The sequence below is a fragment of the Cetorhinus maximus genome, chromosome 10, assembly GCF_964194155.1.
Source record: "Cetorhinus maximus chromosome 10, sCetMax3.hap1.1, whole genome shotgun sequence".
Classification (NCBI taxonomy): Eukaryota; Metazoa; Chordata; class Chondrichthyes; order Lamniformes; family Cetorhinidae; genus Cetorhinus; species Cetorhinus maximus.
The window spans coordinates 133933761-133952520 of NC_135888.1; the positions used below are offsets into that span (position 1 = coordinate 133933761).

Genomic DNA, 18760 nt, shown 5'->3' on the forward strand with positions numbered 1-18760 from the left:
ATGGCTCAGTTGAGAGTACTCTTGCTGCTGAATCAGAAGGTTGTGGGCTCAAGTCCCATTCCAGGACTTGAACCCAAAAATCAAGATCGACACTCCAGTACAGTACTGAGATGGCTTCATTTAGATAAGACATTAAACCGAGGTCCCGTCTTCTCTCTCAGTTGGACGTCAAAGGTACCACGGCCTCTTATTTCATGAAGTGCAGGGACTGCTACATTTCCTATATTGCAACAATGACTACATTTCAAAGGTGCTTAATTGGCTGTAATATGTTTTGGATGTCTGGTGGTTGTGTAAAATGCTACGTCAATGCAAGTCTGTCTTTCACTGTTGTAATTTGGAGAAGCACAGCAACAAATTTGCTCACGGCAAGTTTCCACAAGCAAAAGTGTGATAAGAACCAGATCATCTCTTTTGGTGTTATTGGTTGAAGGATAAATATTTATCAGGACACAGCGGAGAGAACTCCCCTGCTCTTATTTGAAATCATCCCCAGCTTTCACATCCACCAGAGAGAGCACACGGGTCTTTCAGTTGATGTGTCAGCTGAAAGTTGGCACCTCCAACAGTGCAGCACTCCCTCGGTACTGGGAACGACAGCCTTGATTTTGTGTTCAAGTCCCTGGAGTGGCGTTTAGGAATAGAAGAGGGCCTCAGATCCAAACAATCCCATTTTATTTGTCATGGAAACCGATGCTTTCTGTGTGCTGAAAAAAGTATTTAGACCAGGGCTTCGTCAACTGTGGGTCACAACCCCACTGAGATGAGATTTTGGGGTTGTGAGGTCCAAAGCAGTAATCACTGTCATGGAGCTCAGCCCGATTTCTGAGAGCGGCCAGGCCCCTGTAAATCCTTGCATTTTTTTTGTTGGCTGGCGTGGCCTAACGGACTGCTCCCTGAGGCCTGATAGCCGCTGTAAAAAAAAAAGCCTGTAAAAGTATGGTGTTCATTTGATTTTTTGGAGAAACCCTGCCTTCTCATCAACCCCTCTTATGGTGGGGCGATGAGGAGTGAAGGAGGGGCAAATGGAGGCAAAGGTGGGGGAGGTGACAGAGGAGGAGATAAGGCACGCTCAACTCCTTCCCCCCCTCCACCACTCAACAACTGAAGTTTCTCCTACCTCCCCCCCCACCAACCGAACAACCCTCATACCCCTCAAATATTCACCCTAGGTCACAGGAAATCTGATGGGGGTCACACTGGGAAAAATTTTGGGAAGCACCGATCTAGACACCGCAGAATCCGACTATCCATTTCAGCCGCAGATCATTTGTTTCGCTTGAATTCTAAATCTCTCTCTCTCTCTCTTCCTGCTACTTCAGCTGATATACCCAGTGGCCCGTTGCCTGGCCAACCTAATCGTGAGCGATGGAACAGCCAGGAGCAAAGTCCGATTCCATGACGGCGACGTACTGCAGGCACTGAGCACGTTCATCAGCGGGTTTCTGCAATCGCGTCCGTTTGTGACGCGGGAATGCCTCTGGCTTCTCAATAACCTCACTGGTGAGTCCTGGCCCATGTCAAAATAATTAACAAAAAATTAACAATCAAAGAAGTGACTTAAGCCAGCTGCATTAAATAAAAACAGGAAACATTCCTATCAGAAACTTTAAACCGGTGGAGAAAGAGAGAGAGAAGCAGAGTTAAGGTTTCCGATTGATATTTCTCTCTCTGCAGATGCTGCCAATCTGCAGAGCATTTACGGAATATGCTGATTTATTTCAGATTTCCTGTGTATTTTACTTCTGCTCTGCGCCCTTAGGCTGAATGAATTCTGAGATAATGTCAGTGTAGTGTATCGTTCTCCAGTCAGATGAATTCCATATCATTGTAATTGGATGAAATTTTTATTTCAGTACTTGGGAACAGGACTAGAATGTTCAGCCTTTTGAGTCTGTTTGGCTATTCAGTTAGATCTTGGCCAACCTGGGTCTTGCCAGAGATGAGGGACTTCAGTTTTGAGAAGAAAGTTACAACTATTCTCTGTGAAGTATAGAAGATTAAGGGGTGACAAAGAGATGTTCAAGACGATAGGTTTTGATAGGTTAGATAGAGAAAAACATTCCCCTTTGGTGAATGGGTTGATCACCGGCGGGCATAGATTTAAAATTGCTGACAAAGATCTAGTGAGCAGATGAGAAATGTTTTTACTCAGAGAGCTGTTGGGATCTGGAACCCTCTACATGAGAAGATGAGAGAAGCTGATACCATAAATAATTTTGAAAGGGAGTTGAATGAGTACTTGAGGATAAGGAACTTAACAGGGTTAGCGGCAAAAAGTCGGGGGTGGGGGGAGGGGTGGTGTAAGCAGCCTGCTTCAAATGGCCAGCACGGGCACAAAAGGCCAAATGGCCTCCTGCCATGCTGTTAGTTTCTATAACCTGTACCTCAACGCTATTTGCATGACTTTCCTGTATATCCTAATAAAAATGGTTTAATCTCGGACTTGAAGTCTTCAGATCTTGTGGGGGGTGGTTGAGGGAGGGGCAGCTGGGGCGAGTTGTAGATTTCATGTGATCCTTAGTGTCAGGTGCTTCTTGATATCTCCCCTGACTCAGTTGGTAACACTCACCTCTAAGTCAGAAGGTCAAGGATTTAAGCCCACTTGAGAGACTTTTGAGCACAAAATTCAGGCTAACACTTCTGCACTGAGGGAGTGCTGCACTGTTGGAGGCGCTGTCTTTTGGATGAGATGTTGAACTGAAGCCTCCTTTCTCTCAGGTGAATGTAAAACAAAAATCCCACAGTACAATTTGAAAGAAGAACAAGCGAGTTCTCCCAGTTCTGAAGAAGTCATACTGGTTTTGAAACGTTAACTCTGTTTCTCTCTCCACAGATGCTGCCAGACCTGAGTTTTTCCAGCACTTTCTGTTTTTATTTTGAGCTGCCCCTGGGTCTGGGAAGTGTCCTGGGCCAGTATTTTATCTGCTTCACTAAACTGGTTATCTGGTTATTACCACACTGCTGTTCGTGGGAGTTTTCTGTGCCCAATTTGGCCACTGAGTTTCCTTTCCATGTTCCTAACGCATCTTGCATTGCGATAACATGGGTGATGAAGTTACACTGTGGTATCGATCACACAATTCAGGCTCTGTTCTATAATGATTGCTGGGGACATTTAATGTGTTCAGCACTGAACCTGGATTTCAGTCTGCGAGCTCTTGACCTGAACACCTGTAGGTTATGTTTGAAATATGGAATCACATCAAATTTACAGCACAGAAACAAGTCATTCGGCCCAACTGGTCCATGCTCCACGTGAGCCTCCCACCCTCCTTCATCTCCATACACTTCCAGCATTTTCTCCCTCCTTTGCTTCTCTAACTTCCCCTTAAATACATCTCTTCTCATCGTCTCAATTACTCCCTGTGGTAGTGAGTCTCACATTTTCACTACTTTCTGGGTAAGCCGGTTTTAACTGAATTCCCTATTGGGTCTGCTCGTGATTTACCATTATATTTATGGCCCCTATTTCCTCTCTCGCTCAACCCTTTTGAACCCCTTCATAATGCTAAAGATCTTTATCGGGTCACTCCTCAGCTTTCTCTCTCTGAAGAAAGGGACTCCAGCCTGTTCATCCTTTCCTGATGAGTATAACCTCTCAGTTCTGTTATTGTGTCTCAATTTTGTTCTAACTTCTGTTGCTCATGTATATAGCATTTAGTGAGAAACGCCCACAGAATGTTTGTGTATGTGTGTGTGTTTTTAATGACAATGTTGCTTGCTGCAGCTGGTGATGAACGACTCTGTTCGGCCATCTTCTGCCTTAATCTAGTGCCGGTGTTCCTCCAACTAATTCCTTTCTCTGGTGGGATAAATACCCTGGTAAGTTTGCACCTCAGTGTATGTTTGAATTTGACATGAGACTGTAAATTATATACTTGTTTCCAAATCCCTCCATTCACTCACCCCTCCCAACCTCTTTACAGCCTTCCAAGATTTCGGCGCTCCTCCAATTCTGGTCACTTGCACATTCCTGATTTTCATTGCTGAACGAGTGATCGGCATTCTATCACCTGCCTCTGGCCTAAACCGAAATCCCTTCCCTAAACCCCTCTCTTCTTTGAGACTCTCCTTAACAGCACTCTGACCAGCTTTCAGCCACTTAAGTTAATGTGGCTCGGTGTCTGATAACCATTGCTGTGCGTCATCTAAATGCGCGTTGTTGTATATGTGTATATTAAAAAAGGACAAGAAAAGATCATTCAGCTAATCAACATTCATTCCTCTAGTACTCTAACTCTCCCAGTCTCTCGGCGTTTTGCATTTTGTTCTTTACTATCTTTACATAGACATTACAATATGGAAATAGAGCAGTTAGCCCAACCTGTCATGGTGGATGTTTAACCTCCACATGAGCAATAATTCCCATGTCATTTGCTATAAATCCAATACGGATCTTGGGAGAAACTTCTTTGCCCAGAGAGGGGCGAGAATAGTGGTGATCGGGTGGACGCTGAGAGGTTGTTTCCACTGGTCGGGAATCTAAAACATGGGGACCTCAGGATCTGGGACCAATCACTTAGGACTGAGATGATAAATTTCTTCACTCAAAGGGTTGTGAATCTTTGGAATTCTCTGCCCCAGGGGGTTGTGGCTGCTCCATCGTTGAACCTATTTAAGGCTGGGATCAACAGATTTTTGGTGTCTCGGGGAATTCAGGATATGGGGAGCAGGCGGGAAAATTGAGTTGAAGCCTGAGATCAGCCGTGATTGTATTTAATAGTGGAGCAGGCTCAATGGGCCATGTGGTCTGCTCCTAATTTTTATGTTCTTAAAATGTGGAACTCACTAGCCATGGAGTGGTTGAGATGAATGGTGTCGAAGCATTTAAAGGGAAGCTGAATAAGCATATGAGTGAGAAAATAATAGGATATTTTGATAGAGATGAAGTAGCGGTGGGAGGAAACTCATGTGGAACATAAACAGTGGCATGGACCAGTTAGGCCGAATGAGCCGTTTGTGTTGTTAATACTATGCAGTTCTTAATGTTACTCAATATTTGAGAGTGTGCTTGCGTGTACTTAATACAGGTTCTGATGCTTTTGGGTAACATTGCAGAGATGGGGCTTGAGTACTGTGAGAAGCTGCAACACCAAACAGGCATATTTCCTGCCCTTTGTACCACCCTCAGAACGGCAGACCCGGAAGTGGTACGTCTGACACTCGAAGTACTGAACCTGATCCTTTCACGCTGTCAGCAGGTGAGACTATTTCTTGTTTCAAATGTAAAACTAGCTGTTTGTTCTTAGTGCTGGCCCAGCTCGTGTTTAATAAACTCTCCACATGCGTGTTGTAGGTTAATTGCCACCATTTACGTTTTGCAGTGTTCTGCATGCTACATTTGAAATCTTAAATCAGTCTTTTAAATTAGTATTAACAGATTTCCCCACAAAATAGCCCAATGCATTACATTATCATCTTTCCTTTTCGATTCCCCATACCATCTCTTCTGTTCCTTGTGCTGCCTGACAGAGAGTTGCCCAGAGCTCTCTTCACATCTGTTAGTAACCACACTTCAAGCGTTTTTTTTTATTCATTTGAGAGATACAGGCATTGCTGATAAGTCCAGCACTTAGTGCCCATCCCTAATTACCCTTGAGAAGATGGTGGTGAACTGCAGCCCATGCATAGGTACACCCACAGTTTTGTAGGGGAAGAATTTACAGGATATTGACCCAGCAACAGTGAAGGAGCGGCAGTATAGTTTCAAGTCAGGATAGGATGTGACTTTGAGGGGAACTTGATGTCTATGCATCAGCTGCCTTTGTCCTTCCAGGCAGAACAGGTCCTGGGTTTTGGAAGGTACTATCGAAGAAGTCTTGGTGCGTTGGTGCAGTGCATCTTATAGATGGTGCCAAGGAGCTGTGGTTCTGGAGGAGTGAATGCTTGATCTGGTGAATGAGATGCCAGTCAATCGGGTTGCTTTGTCCTGGATGTCAAGCTGGTGTGATATTGAGAAATACAAGCTGAGAGAGACCCAGGTGCTGAATGAGCTACCGGCCCCAGTTGGGGCACTATAGCTACAGCCTATGTGGTACCAGCCTACAAAAGAGAAAAAGTTAACTGGATTTCAGCCTTTCCTTGAGATCTAATGGCCCGCTGCTGGATAGTGCATTTCCATGAATTCAAATGTTGTGAGACCCCCATGTGTTTGAAATTCCCGCTGATAGTCACTGATTAACAACAACTTTTAATGTAGTAAAAACATCCCAAAGCATTTCAGAGGAGTGATATCAAACAAACTTTGACAACAAGCTACATATGGCATTAGAACAGGTGACCACAAGCTTGTTTAAAGTGGTAGCTAGGCACCTTGAAGGAGAAAAGAGAGGCTTAGGAAGGGAACAGGGTTGTGCCAGGCTTCACTTCTTACTCCGCATCTTCCTAATTTTCTAGCCCTTTCACACGAGGAATGCCCACCTGCATGAGCTATGTGAAAGTTGTAGGCACACAGTTAGAGTACTAAGTCATTGAGGAGTATGCCATGCGGAGCAGTATCCCGTCCTTGGCTTCAGAATAGGAGTGTGGAATTTCTCAGTTCTCCATACCGATGGTGGCTGGCATAGCCACACATGGGGAATGGGGACGAAACAGTCCATCCTGTGGCATGGTGTGTCGTGCCGCCACATTTTCTGAGCAAGATCCTTATACGATGAGAGCTCCATGATCCACCACAGTGGAGGGGACCCTCTTGAATGGTAGTTGGTGAACATATGAATAAGGAGCAAGAGTAGGCCATTCAGCCCCTCGAGCCTGCTCCACCATTTAATAAGATCATGGCTGATCCAACAGTAACCCGAATCTGCATCCCACCTACCCCCAATAACCTATCACCCCCTTGCTTAGCAAGATTCTATCCACCTCTGCCTTAAAAATATTCAAAGACTTGGCTTCTACCACCTTTTCCGGAAGACAGTTCCAAAGACTCTTGACCGTCTGAATGAAAAAATTTCACCCTGTTTTAAATGGGTGACCGCTTATTTTTAAACAATGACTCCTGGTTCTAGATTCTCCCATTAGAGAGGAAACATCCTCTTCACATCCACCCTGTCAAGACCCCTCAGGATCTTTTATGTTTAAATCAAGTCACCTCTTACTCTTCCAAACTCCAGCGGATTGCCATGAAGTTATTGATGTATATGACTGGAAATTATTTTTCTTTTAAAATAGAGGTTTAGTCTGTGGGTGTGTCTAAATTGGATTAAAGCCAGCTAGTCTGGGTGCTTTGATGTATACTAGTTTTGAGATGTAAGAGAGGTAGAGAGTGCAGTTGCATTTAGTTGAATAGAGCATTCATGAAGGGGAGTGAAATTTGGCACCTAGCCAGCAGAGACCAAGCAATGTTTATATTACTAACAAAATTGGTATTATGAAAGGGGTTTTATTGTTAGAAGAGGTGGAGTTCAAAGGGGCTGTTGATACAATGAGATGTGCTGGGTATAGCCGAGGGCAGTTTTGTGTGTGCAAAGCAGAGGCATGTAACATCTAAGCCTGTAAGCCTACCACTGTTTGCAAAGGAACCAAAGTGAAAGGAACCTCATTTTGAATTTGTAAGGTGAAAATGCTTTGCCTGGTATCTGCTTAAAGTCTATGGGTTGCTGTTGCCTTAATGGAGATTAGTTTGGGAATTTGTTAAAAGTTATGATAGTAATTTGTAACCATGTGTATATATTTAACTTGTATAAATTAATAAATGTCTCATGTTAGCTTGATATGAAAACCTCTCAAGAACTGGTGGTCTGATTCCTGAATTTAGAGCTGCATCTCAAGCATACCAATTGAAAATACAGGTTATGACCGTTGTTTAAAGTTTCCTTCTGGGATTTTTAAATAACTCAGCTTTACCAACTGCTGTGTCATAACAGGATACAAACCTAGTCTGTCCAACCTTTCCTCATAAGACAACCCACCCGTTCCAGGTATTAGTTTGGTAAACCTTCCCTGAACTGCTTCCAACACATTTACATCCTTCCTTAAATAAGGTGACCAATAATGTACACAGTACTCCAAATGTGGTCTCACTAGTACTCTGTACAATTAAAACATAACCTCCCTACTTTTGTACTCAATTCCCCTTGCAATGAATGATAACATTCTATTAGCTTTCCTAATTACTTGCTGTACTTACATACTAATCTTTTGTGATTCATGCACTAAGACACCCAGATCCCTCTGCACCCCAGAGCTCTGCAATCTCTCACCATTTAGATAAGATGCTTCTCTTTCATTCTTCCTGCCAAAATGGACAATTTCACATTTTCCCACATTAAACTCCATCTGCCAGATCTTTGTCCACTCAATTAACCTATCTATATTTCTTTGTAGCCTCCTTATGTCCTCTTCACAACTTACTTTCCTCCCTATCTTTGTGTCATCAGCAAATTTGCAACCATCCCTTAATCCCTTCATCCAGGTCATTTATATAAATTGTAAAAAGTTGAGGTCCCAGCACTGATCCCTGTGGCAGACCACTCGTTACATTTTGCCAACCTGAAAAAGACCCATTTATGCCTATTCTCTGCTTTCTGTTAGCCAGTCAATCTTCTGTCCATGCCAATATGTTACCCCCTATACCATGAGCTTTAATTTCCGCAACGATCTTTGATGTGGCACTTTACCAAATGCTTCCTGGAAATCTAAGTACAGTACATCCACCGGTTCCCCTTATCCACAGAACATGTTACTTCCTCAAAGAACTCCAATAAGTTGGTTAAACACGATTTCCTTTTCACAAAGTCATGTTAACTCTGCCTGATGACCTTGAGCTTATCCAAGTGCCCTGCTATAACTTCTTTAATAATAGCTTCTAACATTTTCCCTATGACAGATGTTAAGCTAACTGGCCTGTAGTTTCCTCCTTTCTGTCTCCCTCCCTTTTTTTGAATAATGGAGTTACATTTGCTATCTCCCATCTAAGGGACCTTCCCTGAATCGAGGAGCTTTGGAAAATTAAAACCAATGCATGAACTATCTCACTAGACACTTCTTTTAAGACCCTAGGATGAAGTCCATCAGGACCCGGGCTCTTGTCACCCTGCAGCTCCAACAGTTTACTCAGTACCACTTCTTTGGTGGCACCTTTCTCTTTTGCCTTGTCTCTACTCTTTGGTGTACCACATCCCAAATTTGATCCCTTGCCCCCAATATTTAGTTTAAAACCCTCTCTACTTGCCTAGTTATTTGGTTCACAAGAGCACCCATCCCAGCACGGTTTGGATGTAGACTGCCCCAACGGTGCAGATCCCGCGTTCCCCAGTACTGGTGCCAGTGCCTAATGAACCGGAACCCACTTCTCCCACACCACTCTTTGAGCCACACTTCATCTCCCTAATCTGATTTGCCCAATGCCAATTTGCACGTGGCTCAGGTAATAATCCAGAGATTCTTCTTATCGCGTCCACGGACAGTCTATACGTGGCCCAACCAGAACTGGACACATTTTTGCGCCTTGTTGTTGAATTCGGCAAGATCTGCAACAGTGCAGGATTCCTCTAGCAATAGACATTGCAGGAGATGTTGCATAGTCTGTGGCTCAGTTCCACATTCACAAGTTGTCGGGCAGGTTGTATATCCCCATTTGCTTAGTGACACCTTTGAACGTCCTACACCAGTCCTAAGCCTGTTAAGGCACTTCCAGGTTGCCCAGTTGCAATTAGCTCCTGGGGGAAGGCTTTCATCCGGTAGAATTTCCATCGCTGGGGGTTGTTTGAGACTGGTGAGCCGGTCTTTCCACAAGGCGATGCGGGCTTCAGATGGGGTTGATTGTAATGGAACAACACTATCCATGAAGCTCTTCCTTGACTTTAGGTGGCTGGGTGTAGGTGTATGACTATGTAGAGGGTGCCTCTCATCTGATGTTTGACGGAGTCGCACTTTCTTGCTGGCTACCGTTCTTCTTATATCAGGGGGAGTGATACCCGCCAGGATATATAGGCTGTTGGTATTTGTTGGTTTTAAACAGCCTATGATAAGACGGCAGCTTGCATTCAGAACGGTATCGATCTTCTTAGCATGAGGAGATCTTTCCCATGCAGGACAGGCGTATTCGGCAGTGGAATAGCAAAGAGCAAGTGCACTGGTTCGCAATGTTTTCGAGCTTGCTCTCCATTTTGTGTTAGTGAGCTTATTCAGGATGTCGTTTCGTGCGCTCACTTTTGCCTTTGTCTTTTCGATGTGGTTCTTGAAGGTGAGGCATCTGTCAAGGGTGACTCCTAAGTAGATAGGGTGCTCGCAATGCGTCAGTGTTGCTCCACACCAGGTTACTTTAAGCTGGCATTTGGCTTCAAGGTTTCTGAGGTGGAATGCACAAACTTGCGTCTTTGATGGTTTGCGCGAAGGTGGTTTTCTTCATAGTAGGATGTTAGTTCCTCCAAGGCCTCAGAAAGCGTTTTCTCACAGTGTTAAAATCAGTGCTTTGGGCAGTGACACATAAGTCATCAGCATATATAAAATGGCGTGTGACACCGTCTATAGGTGGGTCATTCGTGTAGCTGTTGTACAGCAGCGGTGCAAGCACGCTTCCCTGAGGAAGACCATTCTTCTGAATACGCCACCTGCTGCGCTTCCCACCTAGTTCAACATAGAACCGGCGATTCTGAAGCTTGCTTTCTAACAGCTCTGTTAAGTGAATATCTTTTGTCATCTCTAGGATCTTGCAGAGGAGACGCCTATGGTTCACTATATCGTATGCTGCTGACAGGTCTACAAAAACAGCACCTGTTATCATCCCTTGCTCAAAACTATCTTCGATATGTTGTGTGAGGTTGAGCAGTTGGCTTGTTGTTGAATTGCCGGGGCAGAAACCTGCTTGCTCTGGAATGATCTTCTCGTCTACAGTTGGTGCTATCCTATTGAGTATCAGGCATTCAAACAGCTTATTGGTGTGGCAAAGCAGTGAAATTGGCCAAAAACTCTTAGGATCTGAGGGATCTTTTCTGGGCTTTAATAGTGCTATTACATGTGCCTTCTGCCAAATATTAGACATCAAGGCTGCAGGGAGCCCTAGCAAAACTGGAGTCAATGGGAATCGAGGGGGAAAACTCTCTGCTGGTTTGAGTCATACCTCGCACTAAGGAAGATGATTGTGTTTGTTGGAGGTCAATCATCTCAGTTTCAGGACATCACTGCAGGAGTTCACTATGAGAGCAGGTCAGAGGCCAGGAATCCTATGGTGAGTTAACTCACTTCCTGACTCCCCAAAGCCTGTCCACAATCTACAAGGCGCAAGTCAGGACTGTGATGGAATACTCCCTCCACTTGCCTGCATGAGTGCAGCTGCAACAATGCTCAGGAAGCTTGACACCATCCAGGACAAAGCCTGCTGATTGGCACCCCTTCCACAAGCATTTTACTCCCTTCACCACTAGCGCACAATGGCAGCAGTGTGTGCCACGACAAGATGCACTGCAGAAATTCACCAAGATTCCTTAGGCAGCATCGTCCAAACCCATGACCGCTACCATCTAGAAGGACAAAAGCAGCAGATGCGTAGGAACACCACCACCTGGAAGTTCCCCTCCAAGCCGCACACCATCCTGACTTGGAAATATATTGTCTTTCCTTCACTGTGTTCCTTCCTGGAACCCCCTCCTCTCAACAGCATTGTAGGTGTACCTACACTACATGGACTGCAGCGGTTGAAGAAGGCAGCTCATCACCTTCTTTTCAAGGGCAATTAGGGATGGGCAATAAATGCTGGCCCAGCCAGCGACACCCACATCCCGTAAATGAATAAAAAATATATGTGTAATCTAGGTTATACGGTTCTTGGGCTGAGTGGTCGATTTATGTTCATTGAATGGGCAGTGAGAGACTGTCTTGCCCATAGGACCTGGAGGATTATTGGGCAAAGTGGATTTGTTGTGCACAGAATGGAGGTCCCAGTGTTTCTTGAATAGCTTAGTGATCAGAATATTGTTTAAGGATGTTTGGGGCACCCCAAGGGCTTTGGAAAGCTGACTTAAGCTACAAATCAGAAATGTTCTTCTCACTCCGAGCCGTGAAGGTGGAAAGAGATTGAGGTTTTAGTTAAATTGTAAGTATGTTTGTCAAATTTGCAGTATTTTTTTTGGTTGGTTTTTAAATCGACGAAAGCAGCTTTTACTTCTGATGTGTAACTAATCCACAACAAACATTCTGCATTGTCGAATGCTGCAGTGGGGGTTGGGGGCTGGACGATCAGTGTGTCATACTATCCTTCTTTTGAATGTTGAATCCCGGTGGGATGGGAAATGGGCATCAGGGGAGGGTTGGGAAAGATGACTGTAGAAAGTGTGAAAATGAAACCTGGCACTGCATACAGCTGCTGAATCAGGAAATATAACAGATGTTGCAGGTGAGTCCTATGAATTGTTAACACCTCAGGTGCGGAATATTTCTGTTTTCATTTCATGAGCGTGGCAATTTATGTTGTTCCACTATTTGCTTAACGCAAATGGCACCTCACCCTTGGCCTTCCCGTCAGTCATAAGAACTTGCATACTAGAGAGACGAATGCGTGGCTCAAAGACTGGTGTTCCGGCAGCTCGCTAGGCACTGGCATCAGCACGGTTCAGGTTTAGACCATCCCAATGGTACAGCCCCTACTTTCCCCAGTACTGTTGCCAATAAACCGGAACCCACTTCACCCACACCAGTCTTTGAGCCAGACATTCATCTTTCTAATTTTATTTACCCTATGCCAATTTGCACGTGACTCGGGTAATAATCTATTAGTACCTTTTGGTTTTTAATTTAGTGCCTAGCTCTTCATATTCTCTATGCAGAACTTCTTTCCTCGTCTTATCTATGTCTTCGGTACCTGCATGGACCATGACCACTGGTTCCTCCCCCTCCCACTGCAAGTTTCTCTCCATTTCTGAGCAGATATCCTGAACCCTGGCACTGGGCAGGCAACTCAGCCGTTCTGAACTGCAGAGAATAGTATCTGTCCCCCTGACTACACTATCACTACCACGTTCCTCTTCGCTCCCCTCACTTGAATGGCACCCTTCACCATGGTGCCATAGTCAGTCCACTCATCCATCTTGCAGACCTTCTCCTCATCCACACAGGTAACAAGCGCCTCATACTTGTTGGACAAAGTCAGAGGCTCAAGCTTCTCCATCACTACATGCTGGTTCCCCCTTATCTATGTGACTCACAATCACACCCTCCTGTCCCTGACCGTTGACCAACTCTAAAGTTCTGCCTAACCTAAGGGAAGTGACTGCCTCCAGGAACAAAGTGTCCAAGTAATTTTCCCCCTCACTTATTTAGTTAGTCAATAATTTACACAGATAAAGTAAGAGAAAGCTGCATTCACCGAGCTTGGAGACAAGGAGGGGAACTCACCAATCACTGGAGGCTGAAAAAAAAGTAGAAAAAGGAGCACCTCTTTCCCCCTGTGCATGGAGATCTCGAACCAAATTCCCGACTCCTCACTCAGGCAAAGTCTCACGTCCGCGTGCCCCTTTCTGCATTGTGTTAAGTTTTGACAACTTGTTTCTTATTTTTCCTTTCAGTGTTTCTCCCTGTTTAAATTCAATCTTTGTTTTCCCCCTCACCATTTCTCTTTCTGTACCTGAGTTGACTCTTAATTCACTCTATCTTCTCCCTGTTGTTCCTCTCTTTCTCGATCCTTAAATCCCATTGGTAAAGGGGATAGACTGGTGGTCCCAGATGTCCCGTTATCAATTCACACTTCCGACGAGTTGTGACACAAAAATACTTTGAACTGAAGGGTGCAGGAAAAGCTGTGAGACGCATTGCTCGAGCAAAATTTGGCCCATCTGTGGGGTTTCGCTCTTCATTGCTTTGATTGGAACTCTGCCAGTCAATACAAGTTTCGTTATATATAAAAATATTCAGGGACAGACACAAACGTTCAATTTCCTGCTCCCTGCATGCCTCCTTTTAAAATTTATGAATCCCTTTCAAGTGCCACTTGAACAGATGGCAAAAACTGATCATTAAATAGTGTCCCCAGTTAGACTTTGATTCAAATGCTACAAAATGTATGTGCACTGACTTGAATCGTTAAAGATGCCCCTCAGTGCTGCTGGCGTGTGGTGCTGCTGTCTGGCATTTTGACTTAGAAAGGGATTGCTGTGACAAGGCATCCTGATATGAAGGGAAGTGGCCATGTCAGAATACTATTCATCATTAACTTAGCAGCATCTTCTTAACCAGCCTCTTGCCTCCCTTGTGAACGCTGCGTCAAAGTAATGAAAACCTGTTTCTAGCTCTGCAGCATCACCCAACTCTGCCCCTGCCTCAGCTCATCGTCTACTGAAACCCCTCATCTATGCTTTTGATACCTCCAGACTTGACAGCTCTGATACTCTCCTTGCTGGCACCCTGCCTTGTACCCTCTGTAAGCTTGAGCTCATCCAAACCTGCTGGTATAATCTAACCTATTATGCTTTAAGGACAGACTTGAAGCGGGAGAGAGAGGGGGCCAGAGAGGTTTAGGGAGGAATTCCAGAGTTTTCGGGCCCAGGGACTGTAGCCAATGATGAAACAGTAAAGACCAACAGACCAATAATAGACTTAGGAAAAGGAGCATGAATGGGCCATTTGGCCCCTCGGGTCTGCGCCACCATTCAATTGGATCCTTTTTTTATTCGCTCACAGGATGTGGGTGTCGCTGGTTGGGCCAGCATTTATTGCCCATCCCTAACGGCCCTTGAGAAGGTGGTAGTGAGCTGCCGCCTTGAACCACTGTAGTCCATGTGGTGTAGGTACACCCGCAATGCTGTTAGAGAGGGTGTTCCAGGACTTTGCCCCAGTGACAAGGAAGGAATGGCGATATATTCCCGAGTCAGGATGGTGAGTGGCTCGGAGGAGAACTTCCAGGTTCCCATGTGTTTGGCTGATCTACCTCGATGCCATTTTCCTGCACTACTCCCATAACCCTTAATGTCATTGACATCTAGAAATCTATGGATCACTGCCTTGAACATACTCATTAACTCTCCACAACCTCTCGAGTAGAGAAATCCAAAGCTTTACCACCCTCTGAGTGAAGAAATTCTTCCTCATCTCAGTCCTAAATGGTTGACCTCTTATTCTGAGACAGTGTCCCCTGGTTCTGGGGTCCCCTCCACTGCCACCAGCTAGGGGAAACATCCTTCCTGCATCTACCCTGTCAAGCCCTGTAACAATTTTGTATGTTCCAATGAGATCGAACAAACATACAAACAAGGAGCAGGTCATTCAGCCCCTCGAGCCTGCTCCGCCATTTAATAAGATCATGGCTGATCTGATAGTAACCTGAAATGTGCATCCCACCTACCCCGATAACCTATCACCCCCCTTGCTCACCAAGAATCTATCCACCTCTGCCTTAAAAATATTCAAAGGCTCTGCTTCTACCGCCTTTTCAGGAAGAGAGTTCCAAAGACTCATGACCGTCTGAGTGAAAAAATTTCACCTCATCTGTTTTAAATGGGTGACCCCTTTTTTTAAAACAGTGACCCCAGTTCTAGATTTTTCCACAAGAGGAAACGTCCTCTCCACATCCACCCTGTCAAGACCCCTCAGGGTCTTTTATGTTTCAATCAAGTTGCCTTTTACTCTTCTAAGCTCCAGCAGCTACAAGCCTAGTCTGTCCAACCTTTCCTCATAAGACAATCCACCCATTCCAGGTATTAGTCCAGTAAATCGTCTCTGAACTGCTACTTACGCATTTAGTAATCCTTCCCTAAATAAGATGACCAATACTGTACACAGTACTCCAAATGTGGTCTCACTAGTGCCCTGTACAACTGAAGCATAACCTCCCTACTTTTGTATTCAATTCCCCTCGCAATAAACGATAACATTCTATTAGCTTTCCTAATTACTTCTTGTACCTGCATACTAGCCTTTTGTGATTCATGCACTAAGACACCCAGATCCCTCTGTATCTCAGTGCTCTGCAATCTCTCATCATTTCAGTAATATGCTTCTCTTTTATTCTTCCTGCCAAAATGGACAATTTCACATTTTCCCACATTACATGCTGTTTGCCAGCTCTTTGCCCACTCACTTATCCTATCTGTATATTTTTGTACATTTCCTTATGTCCTCTTCACAACTTAACTTTCCTACCTATCTTTGTGTCATCAGTAAATTTGGCAATCATCCCTTCATCCAAGTCATTTATATAAATTGTAAACAGTTGAGGTCCCAACACTGATCCCTGTGGCACACCACTTGTTACATCTTGCCAGCCTGGAAAAAGACCCATTTATGCCTACTCTCTGCTTCATGTTAACCAGCCAGTCTTCTGTTCATGCCAATATGTTACCTCCTATACCACGAGCTTTTATTTACCGCAACAACCTTTGATGTGGCACTTTATCAAATGCCTTCTGGGAATCTAAGTATAGTGCATCTACCGGTTCCCTTTTATCCACAGCACATGTTACTTCCTCAAAGAGCTCCAATAAGTTGGTTAAACACGATTTCCCTTTCACAAAACCATGTTAAATCTGCCTGATGACCTTGAGCTTATCCAAATGCCCTGCTATCACTTTTTTAATAATAGCTTCAAACATTTTCCCTATGACAGATCTGCTCTCATTCTTCTAAACTGCCCAGCCTCCTCAACCTCACCACATAAGACAATACCACCATCCCAGGTATTTGTCTGGTGAACCTTCGTTGCACTCCCCCTATGTCCAGTATATTCTTCCTTGGGTAAGGAGACCAAAATTGTACGTAATACTCCAGGTGTGGTCTCACCAAAGCGCTATACAATTGCAGCAAGACATCTTTACTCCTGTACTCAAACCCTCTTGCAATAAAGGCCAGCGTACCATTCGCCTTCCTAATTGCTTACTACATCTACATGTTAGCTTTCAGTGACTCATGAACAAGGACACCCAGGTCCCTTTGGACATTAACACTTCCCAATGTCTCACCATTTAAAAAAAAAATCTGCTTTTCCTACCTAAGGGGGTAATTTCACATTTTCCACGTTATATTCCATCTGCCATGTTTTTGCTCATTCACTTAGCCTGTCTAAATCCCCTTGAAGCCTCCTCACAGCTCACATTCCTAAGGCTAGAGGCACAGAGAATGGCACATCTACAGGTGAAGTGAGATAGGTCACTCGTGGTCCTGGGTTACCTTGTGGGCACCACCACTATAACATAACAGTTAATTAACAAATTGGTCTGGGAACCTTGTGGGTTTCTCATCAGGTTATCCCAATGGATTTTCAAATGGTGTTGAAGTGAATACATTGTTGTTCTGTACTGCACAAGGGGTTTATTTATTTTCATTCATCAGTTGGCTATCTGACAGGTGCAGAAACCTATCATTGTGCCCAAGTGCCTATTCTGCCAAACTGCTGAGACATGCACAATGGGTAGATTATGCTTGGCTTGTATGAAGTGCTTAGTGTCCCCCCCACAGGGATACATCCCACACAACTTGAACCTTGCAAACATAGATGCAAGTGGCAAGAGCTGTAGCTCAGAGACTCCGATGTGTGTATTGGTACTGCTGAAATTTAACAGGCTGAAACCTTGCAGCTCCTCAGCCCTGGTAAGCTTGTTGCTGCTTGTCCATTTTTACACTGAATGCGCATTCGGCCCCATTGGTCCACGCCAGTGTTTATGCTCCACATGATCCACTCACCTTAATTCACCCCGTCCCATCTGCATAACCCTCTATTCCTTTTTCCCTCATGTACTTCTCTAGCTTCCCCACAATGCATCTATGCAATTCACCTCAACTTTGCCTTGTGATAAAGAAGTTTCTCCTGAATTCCTTATTGGACTTATTAGTGACTCTCTCATCTATTCATGGCCCCCATTTTTTTTGAAAAGTGAAAACACCTCTTTGTCTACCTATCAAATCCTTTCTTAATTTGTCACCAATTCTCATATTCCCCCCTTAAACAGTTGTGTCCAAATTTTGTTTGTCGTTCCTGTGAATTACCTTGGGATGTTTTACTACACTAAAGATACAGGCTGTTTTTGTATGTATAACTCACAGGGAAAGACTGCGCAAGCTGTCTTCCTCTCTGCCGAGAGGGCGGGATATTATGTTACAGGACTAAGAATCCAGAGACCTGGACTAATGACCTGGAGACATAGTTCAAATCCCACCACAGCAGCTGGGGAATTTAAATTAAATTTATTAAATAAATCTGGAATAAAACATTAGAATCAGTAATGGTGATCCTGAAACTACTGGATTGTCATAAAAACCCATCTGGCTCACTAATGTCCTTTAGGGAAGGAAATCTGCCATCCTTACCTGGGCTGGCCTACATGTAACTCCAGACCCACAGCCACATGGCGTTGACTCTTAACTGGTCTCTGAAATGGCCTAGCAAGCCACTCAGTTGTATCAAAACTTCTATGAATGGGACTATAAGAATAAAACCGGATGGACCACCAGGCATCAACATAGGCACCGAGCACAACAAAAACACACCCAGCCCAGTCGACCCTCGGCAACATCTGGTGGCTTGTACCAAATTTGGGAGAGCTGTCTCACAGACTAATCAAGCCACAGCCTGACATTGTCATACTCACCGAATCATACCTTACCCAGTGATGGAGGGGTCTGGAACATTGTCTGTATGTTCTGTCCCATAGGCAGGACTGATCCACCAGAGGTGGCTGCACAATGGTATACAGTCATGAGGGAGTGGTCATGGGAGTCCTCAACATTGACCTTGGACTGCATGAAGTCTCATGGCATCAGGTCAAACACAGACAAAGAAGCTTCCTGCTGATTACCATCTACCATTCCCAGCTCCCATTTCACCCCCCCACCC

At 44.5% G+C, this 18760-nt stretch overlaps 1 protein-coding gene across 4 annotated transcripts in view; it reads left to right on the forward strand.

Moving 5' to 3' along the window:
* tmco6 (transmembrane and coiled-coil domains 6) overlaps positions 1-18760 on the forward strand; it is a 44683-nt gene that overhangs the window by 20502 nt on the left and 5421 nt on the right. Inside the window, exons 9-11 of one of the 4 annotated variants that reach the window (XM_078551215.1) lie at positions 1323-1503; positions 3731-3825; positions 5034-5204. In XM_078551215.1, the coding sequence (XP_078407341.1) occupies positions 1323-1503; positions 3731-3825; positions 5034-5204 (447 nt within the window). The remainder of the gene's footprint in view (positions 1-1322; positions 1504-3730; positions 3826-5033; positions 5205-18760) is intronic. The other 3 variants (XM_078551217.1, XM_078551216.1, XM_078551218.1) reach the window with 3 other exon arrangements.